Source organism: Oryctolagus cuniculus, chromosome 17, assembly GCF_051225735.1.
Source record: "Oryctolagus cuniculus isolate XC-2025 breed Fujian yellow rabbit chromosome 17, ASM5122573v1, whole genome shotgun sequence".
In the NCBI taxonomy this organism is placed as follows: Eukaryota; Metazoa; Chordata; class Mammalia; order Lagomorpha; family Leporidae; genus Oryctolagus; species Oryctolagus cuniculus.
In genome coordinates this window covers 46,381,028-46,389,252 of record NC_142883.1, presented here as the reverse complement: position 1 = coordinate 46,389,252, position 8,225 = coordinate 46,381,028, and the positions used below count along the sequence as shown (strand labels likewise).

At 56.2% G+C, this 8,225-nt stretch overlaps 1 protein-coding gene across 1 annotated transcript; it reads left to right on the top strand.

The window, feature by feature from the left end:
• Positions 1 to 68: 68 nt before the first annotated feature.
• MRM3 (mitochondrial rRNA methyltransferase 3) lies at positions 69 to 7,914 on the top strand. The gene is made up of 4 exons (XM_017348913.4): positions 69 to 370; positions 556 to 800; positions 4,563 to 4,730; positions 7,237 to 7,914. The coding sequence occupies exons 1-4, from the start codon at positions 69 to 71 to the stop codon at positions 7,761 to 7,763; spliced, it is 1,242 nt and encodes a 413-aa protein (XP_017204402.3). The 3' UTR covers positions 7,764 to 7,914.
• Positions 7,915 to 8,225: the final 311 nt, after the last annotated feature.

Here is an 8,225-nt window from a genome sequence, read left to right as displayed (position 1 = left end):
AAGCCCAGCCTCGCGCCGATGACGCCACCGCGGCGCGCGCTCGTGACGCAGCTGCCGGCGCCGGGAAGATGGCGGCGCTGGCGGGGGTCGCACGGCGGGGCCTGCGGCCGTTGCTGTCGCCGGCGGTCCAGGCTGGCGCCCTGGATGCACGGCGCTGGGTGCGGGCGCTGCGACGGAGCCCCGTGAAAGTGATGTTTCCATCCGGACAGGTGGTGGGACGGAAGCCGCCCCGCACGGCGGCGTCCGAGGCCGGTGGCCAGGAGCAGCGACAGAAACAGCCGCCGCACGTGGCCGCGTCCGGGTCGCTCAGCACTTGGGAAGAGACCGGGCTTCGTTATGATAAGGCTTTGCCTGGAGACCGGAGGCTGAGGTGATGGGCTGCTGGGGCTCCCAGCGGGACCCCGTGGAGGACGTCCCCCCGGGAGAGCGCGCTGGGTTTTGTTTTGCGCGGAGTGTCCGTCTTCGGCATGCGTTTGTTGCTGTCCCTGCGAAGCCAGGTGGGTCTCAGAAGCGGGATGCTGACCGTCACTCGTGTCTCTCTGTTCCCGCCCACAGCAGTGTCATGACAATAGTGAAGTCCAGGCCGTTTCGGGAGAAGCAGGGGAAAATCCTGCTGGAAGGTCGCAGGCTGATAGCGGACGCGCTCAAGGCTGGAGCGGCGCCACAAGTTTTCTTCTTCAGCCGTCTGGAATATATAAAGGAGCTGCCGGTCGAGAAGCTTAAAGGGGTCCGCCTCGTTAAGGTGAAATTTGAGGATATCAAGGATTGGTCCGACCTGGTAACGCCGCAAGGAATAATGGGTCAGTGGTGAACCCAGCTTGGGCCTCGGGGTAGAGACCTAGGCTGACTTGCGCGCTCATACTTGTCTCACGGCAGCACATTTTAGTTAACCCAGACTCAAAATGTAACTGCCCCGTCTTTTCTTAAGACCCGCAGAGAGCTCGAGCTGTCGCCTCGCTGTGCTTTGCCCTCCGTGTCCCAGCGGCAGCGGCAGCCACTGTTCCCCTGCGTCTGTATTTCGGGTCTTCGTCGTCTCCAGGAAGAACTGGCGGTCCCAGAGCTTGCACTGTTAGGTCACTTCTTCAGCTGTCCTAGTAAAAACCGAAAAGGTTTGCAGGCAGGTTCAAGCCCTCCGTTCACAGAGCCCCTGCCAGTGTGTTGGTGGCTGGCCGTTAGCCGCCTTGTTCCAGAAGCATCCCTGAGGAGGGGCGCGCTTGATTGCCCTCGTTAGCCCAGTGAACAGAAAAGGCTCTCTTCATTGGATTGGATCTAGCTCGAGGTTTTATGTATCTGTGATGTTCTTGAGCACCTCAGGCTAAATATGGGGGAAGATAAATTCTTTATACCTTGTTGCCGTTGGAGTTCTAGTTAAGATCTGAGGCCCAAATGGCAGCAAGTGTGGAGGCTCCCCTTGGATGGTGAGGGGTAGTTGGAGGAGGGAGAGTTGTCATCCAGCTTGTAAGGCCAGGTCAGGACTTTCCACTGAGCGTGTTTCATAGTCCACGTGCTGGGCTCCCAGATTCCATCCTGAACTCTGCGGCCCCTGGTTGGGAGAGGAGATTTTGGGGTGCTGGTCTCTGAAACCCAGTGAGCCACAGGGATCTGTGCCCCTACACTCAGCCCATGGGGTGGAGACTTGGAATAGGAAAGAACCTGGAGTTACACCGAGTGTCCGTGTCTGCTTGCTGCCCCTCTTTAATTTGCACCGCGTGCGTCAGTGAGCGTCATTCATTTGTGCCACGCTTGTCGCCTTGGGCATGTGTGCTCACAGTGGCCGTCCACCTTGGACTTGTGGCCTTCATCGTGACGACTGTTTTCATCATTTCATGACTTAAAGATTGGTATTACCTAGCTTCTCCGTGTGATGCTGTTGTGGATTTGCGGAGGGTAGAGAGAGAAACGGATAGCACTGCCTGGCCAAGCTGAGACGCTCTGGAACCCGTGGGCACAGCGAGGCCTCTGCAAGTAGCAGGTCCCCTCACAGTAGATGCTCAAGGAGAAGGGAGGGACATCTGAGGCTCATGCCCCACTGAATGGCCTTGTGGCCATCTGTGCAGGAAAACAATGCTCATTTATTTTATATTTATTTGAAAGGCAGACAGAGACAGAGATACATCTGCTGGTCCCCTCCCAAAATGCCTGCACCAGTCAGGCCTGGGCCGTGTCGGAGCCAGGAGCTCAGTCTTGGTCTCCCATGTGAGTGGCAGGAGACTGCAGTAGAGTAGCTGGGACTGAAACCCAGACCTTTAGATCCAGGTATGGCCGTCCCGGTGGCGGTTTAGCTGCTGTGCCAAACCCCTGCCCCGAGTGTGGGATCTTCACGGCTCCCAGATGCCCAGTGCCATTCCATGGCCCCGACAGGTGGTGTAAACTTTTTACCTGCATTGTCTCTTGGAAAAATCCTCAGTTCTTTCTTGTTTCCGTGCAAGTACAGTCATTCTTTCCTAACCCCAGAGACCATTTATTGAAGTAATTATATACAACAAAATGTTCATAAAATTTTCAAGACTATGCAGTGCCTTGTGAGCATTCTTTAAAGGACTGGGATCTTTATTTGAAATCAGTGCATGTGAGGAGCTTTGACTGGTGCCCGACCTAAACAGTGCTGGTTGCTGTCATCGCCTCTGTGGTCAACGCCGTGGCTGGGCAGCGCATCCATGACAGTGACTTCGTTACACCAGGCGTTTCATGTACCCTCGAGCCATTTTTGTTCTAGTATCATAATCAGCCTGTCTTCAATACCTTCCATAAGGAAGGTACAGCGTGTGCTCCTGTGTGAGACGGAGGACAGAGGGACCAACAGGGCAGTGGCTGTGCCCGTTCTAAACCTCTCACGCCTCTGTACTTGAGCGAGAGGCGGGGCCGTGATGCACGCCCTCACGGTACTCCCAGCCCTTGCAGAGCGTGTGCTTAGATGGTGCTTCTGAGCCGGGGTCTTTCAGGAGCAGTCATCAGCTGGATGCGTTCACGTTCTTGGACTCAGGTTCTTTTCCTAGGACTGCACTGTTTGAAACGTGACGAAGGACGGACAAGCGTCAAGTCAGTATAGCAGACTGACAGCTGCTTTTGAGTATAGTGAAGCCAAGCCTACAAATAATTTTTCAGAAACCCCAGCCAGTGGGAATGTGGGCAAAAGTTAGAGCACCAAAGCAGATGAGACAGGGGGAAGCATGAATGAGGGAAGGAATCACCCAGAGGGGCTCACAGTCAGTTACCGGGAGCAGGTGTGCAGCCTCCCTGGAAATCAGGGACATGAGGTTAAAATGACGAGTGGGGGAGTGTGTTCTGTGCAGTGGCTGAGTCACCACTTGGGATGCTCGTGCACGTGTCAGAGTGCCTGGTTGAGTCTGGGCTCTTCCACTTCAAATCCACCTTCCTGCCAAGGTGCCTGGGAGCAGCACATGGGCCCCTGCCATTCACATGGGAATCGCATGGTTCCTGGAGTTCCTGGCTCCTGAGGCCATGTAGGGCCTGAACCAGCAGATGGAATATCTCCCTCTCTGTTTCAAATAAAATGAACAGAAATAAATAAAAATAATGAAATGCCTTTTTTTTTTTTTTCGTTAAAGTGACAGACATTGAAACAACTGCATAGTATATGCTGTGCTGGCATGGCCTTGAGCTGGAAAGCAGCCACCTGTGTGTCCCAGTGTGGACAAGGAGGAACAGGAACGGTCTGTGGGGAGGGCAGTTTGGCTCTGCTTGCTCACAGTGAGAGTGCATGGCCCCATGTGTCCGTGTCACTTACCTGTTCATGCAAGGGAAGTGTTTGCACGTGTGCACAGGGACACTCACTGCAGAGCTTGTGGTGGGGAACTTAAGCAGCGTAACCGTCGGGAGGGGGAGAGCCAGATGAACCCGGCACCTTCACGTGAACCGAGTGCCGTGCGGCAGTTGAAAGAATAAGGGGGCTTCAAATGAATGATGTGGTAAGTTCTATATGACTTGTTACTGAATAAAATAAGCAGGTTACAGAATGATGTGTAAGGTTATTTATTTTTTTTTTAAGATTTATTTGAAAGGCACAGCGTCAGAAAGAAAGCTTTCATCTGCTATTCAGACCCCAAATGGCTACCACCAGCTGGGTCTGCACCAGGTCAGGCCAAAGCCAGGAGCCAGGAACCCCGTCTGGGCCTCCCGTGTGGGTGATGGGGGCCCAAGGACTTGAGCCATTGTCTACCTTCCCAGACACATTAGCAGGAAGCTGGATAGGAAGTGGAGTGGCCAGGACTTGAACCAGCACTCCCATGTGAGAGACTAGCTTCACAAATGGCGTTTTCACCCACTGCCACGATGCCAACCTTGGGTTTTTAAGTTAAAAAAAAATATAAAATGCGCCTCTACAAGCCTTTGGGTGGTTGTACCTGGGTGTAGGCGGATGCACAGAACGAGTTCTGACCGGGGACACTCCAGGATTGAAACAGCTGCGGAGGGGAGCAGCACTAGTAGAGTGTTCATGGGGTTTGAATGTATTTGTGTTCCCTATAATTAAGAATATATGAGAAAATGATAAATGAGAAGTCAGGTTATTCCCAAATGTACCTCCTGTTGTGTTTCCTCAGGGATTTTTGCGAAGCCCGATTACAGCAAGATGACTTATCCAGAGAGTCAGCGTCACCATTCGCTGCCTCTGCTCTTGATTTGTGACAACCTCCGTGACCCTGGGAACCTGGGGACAGTTCTCAGATCTGCTGCTGGGGCAGGCTGCAGCAGGGTCCTGCTCACCAAAGGTAGGAGTGCCTGTTACTGCGTGGATTGCTGGCTGCTTTTAAGTGAGCAAGAGCTCTGGGCAGACATGGGTTCGAATCTTGGGCCACCCCTCAGTAGCTGTATGCCCTTGAACAGTGTTCTCTGTCAGTGTCCACACTGTAAAATGAGAGTAACAGAATCTCCCTTGTAGGGTTGTTTTCAGGATTCGGTGAAATGCTGAACAAAGCATTCTGTAGCGTGCCCGCTGTATCAGTAATTCTGTGACTGTTTATTACTTTTTTTTTTTTTCGACAGGCAGAGTCAGACAGTGAGAGAGACAGAGAGAAAGGTCTTCCTTCCGTTGGTTCACTCCCCAAATGGCTGCTACGGCTGGCGCCCTGCGCCAATCCGAAGCCAGGAGCCAGGTGCTTCCTCCTGGTCTCCCATGTGGGTACAAGCACCCAAGCACCTGGGCCATCCTCCACTACCCTCTGGGGCCACAGCAGAGAGCTGGACTGGAAAAGGAGCAACTGGGACTAGAACCAGTGCCCATATGGGATGCCGGCGCCGCAGGCGGAGGATTAACCAAGTGAGCCCAGCACCGGCCCCAATGTTTATTACTTTTAAAAATCATTTTGAAACCTGGTAGGTTACTGAAGAATGAAAGTCATTCAGGGCAAAGACATAGATGCCATCAGGTCCTGTATGGATCTTGTGGTCCCAAAGGTAGGTGAGGCCTATGTGCTCCTGACTTCTGGGTCCTGTGGAGGAAGTGAGGTCGGCAGACCATGACACACAAACGGAATCCTTTGGCCTCCTGGCCGCCGTGCGCCTCCGCCTGCATGTGAGCCTTGCTACATTTCTTCCTCTTCCATCAGGACAGCAGATTAATAGCCTGGCTCTGCATGGACCTGCCTGGCAGCTGGGACAGGCCTGAAGTGCCTGTTAGGACACCCTGAAGGCGGATGGGAGGGGCCGACCGTTCCGCCTGCTGCCACTGCTGAGACTTGCCTGCATGGCTCTGTGCGCCTCTTCCAGGCACACCTCGGTGCTTACCTCTCCCTGCCATGGTCGGTACCACGCTCCTCAGCCCATTGTTGAGTGCTGTGATAGCAGGTGTGGGCACAAGGATCGTGGGGGCTGGCACGTGAGAGGCGGGGGAGAAAGGGTAGGAGGACTTGGCATGGTGCCCAGCATCAAGGATGTGAGGGGGAGGAGGAGGGGCGATGGCTGCCCTCTCCCTGTTACCCAGACTAGAGGGCGCCTCCCGCAGATCTGGGCCTTGCCCCTCACCTGTTGGCCTCCAGCCCAGCTGCCATCTCCTGTCCCTGCCTGGTAGAAAGCCCATGGCTGGGGTGTGTGCGGGCCTGCTTCATTCTCTGTTACCCTCCTTCCTAGATCCGCCTTGCCTAGCTCATCTCTCCTGAGCTTGATAAGCTAACGTTAAAAATAACTTGTCCTGAGGAGACGGGTGGGATGGAGTCGGGGAAGGAAGTAGGTGAGTGGTGCGCTCACAGGTGTCCTGCCCCCAGCTGGCGCCCAGCAGTGGGCGCGCCTAGCGGATGAGAGGGGTCTGTGGCCCGCACGGGTGACAGGAGAAGCGGGTTGTGTGTGAGTGGCAGGGCTGCTGCTGGGCTCCAGTCCCTGGAGCACGGCACTGCACTGTGGCCTCACTTCCCATCTCTGCTGTCTTCCCTGCCGCCGTCCGGGGCTTCTTCCCGCAGAACTCGGTCCTGCTGGGCTGAAAACCTTCTGTGGCTTCGCCAGGCCAGCCTCCCAGCTCCCGCCTGCCAGCAGGCCTGCTCACCGCCCCGCAGCTCCTACACGCTGGGGCTCTTTGGCCTCCAGGTTCGCCCTCTGCCTGGGCCTGCCTCTGACTGGATCCTCAGTGCTTCACGAGCCCGCTCAGCGCTGGGTCTCGTAGCTGGCTGTGCCTCGTAGCCGCTCCGTGCAAGGGTGTTCCGTGACCTGCTCATGACCTTGTGCCTCAGCTTCAGCGAGCGGCCTGCGTACACGAGCCTGATACCGCCGCCTGCTCCGTCATGAGTCCCTTGAGGTTGGGGACTTTGTTTTTTTAGATTTATTTGAAAGCCAGAGCTACAGAGAGAGATTCACTGCCCAGATGGCCGCAGTGGCCAGTGCTGAGCCCAGCGGAAGCCAGGAGCTTCATCAGGGTCTCCCACGTTGGTGTCAGAGGCCCAAACACTTGGGCCATCTTCCCCAGATTTTCCCAGGCCGTCCACACGGCGTGGATTCAGAAGTGGAGCCACGGGGACTGTAAGGGATGCAGCGTTGCAGGCCACAGCGCCGGCCCCTGGGCTGTGTGTTCCTTCCGTTTGCATCCCCTGTGCGAGGTGTGGCGCTGTGTACAGAAAGTCTGCTCTCAGCAGAGGCAGGGGTCAGCCCTGTAGGCCCTGCGCAGGGCACGGCCGCACGTGGGCCAAAAGGTCCGGGAGCTCGTTCTTTACCACCCATCAGAATCGCCTGGATTTACACGAGTTCTCCGGTCTGGGCAGGGCTGTAAAATTCTGTGTTTTTCTTTTCTAGGCTGTGTGGATGCCTGGGAGCCCAAAGTGCTGCGGGCAGGTATGGGTGCGCACTTCCAGGTGCCTGTTATCAACAACCTGGAGTGGGAAGCCGTGCCGGAGCACCTGCCCCCCAACACCCGTGTCTACGTGGCCGACAACTGTGGCCTCTATGCCCAGGCCCACGCATCTGATAAAGCCGGTGTGTGTGATCCTCGCTTCCTCAAATTTCACAAGTCCAAAGAGGAGGTGGAGGAGCTAGAAAATGGAGCCGGTAAAGGCTGGCTCCCTGAACTTGAAGTCCAGAGTTACGACTTGGACTGGACAGAGGCCCCAGCAGCTGTGGTGATAGGCGGGGAGACCCATGGCGTGAGCCTGGAGTCCCTGTGGCTGGCGGAGCACACTGGGGGCAAGAGGCTGCTGATCCCCGTCGTGCCCGGTGTGGACAGCCTCAACTCGGCCATGGCCGCAAGCATCCTGCTGTTTGAGGGGAAGCGGCAGCTGCGGGCGAAGGCGGAACTCGGGAGCAGGAGCCAGAGTTACCACTGACGGGGGACTTCCGCCCAGCCCACCCTGAGGAGGCTGGCAGAGCGGGTGCCTGTGGCTCCCCAGGCCACGTTTGAGAGGCAAGAAGTAGGTAAGGTACCGTTCACTGTGCGGCTGTTGGGAAAAATAAACATCTCCATGAGTTGCTCAAAAATAACCCGGGTCAGCACTCCCGAGATCCCCGTCTCCATCAGCTTTGGGCGCTCCTCCTCCGGTGGCAGCACCTGCAGATGAGCCTCATAGCTCCCCTCGGATGGACGTTGTGAGAGATCACCGCTGAGGGGAGCCCCCTACCCACTTGCGGACGCTTCGCAGTCGTGAGAGCGTCCCTCCGGCTCTTCGGCCTGGGAGATCCGGCCCCAAGACGTGCAGAAGTGGTGCGTTCCCGGGGAAGGCCGGCGAGCTCAGGTTTCCGCGCCTGGCTGCGTTTTGGCACAGTGGGGAAGCCTTGCCAAGAGTCGCTGC

Bases quoted from the DNA above. Each gene is read 5' to 3' on its own strand.
- MRM3 (XM_017348913.4), top strand. From the start codon at position 69: ATGGCGGCGCTGGCGGGGGTCGCACGGCGGGGCCTGCGGCCGTTGCTG. The intron at 801-4,562 runs GTCAGTGGTGAA...GTGTTTCCTCAG, and splicing joins AACGCCGCAAGGAATAATGG to GGATTTTTGCGAAGCCCGAT. The intron at 4,731-7,236 runs GTAGGAGTGCCT...TTTCTTTTCTAG, and splicing joins CAGGGTCCTGCTCACCAAAG to GCTGTGTGGATGCCTGGGAG.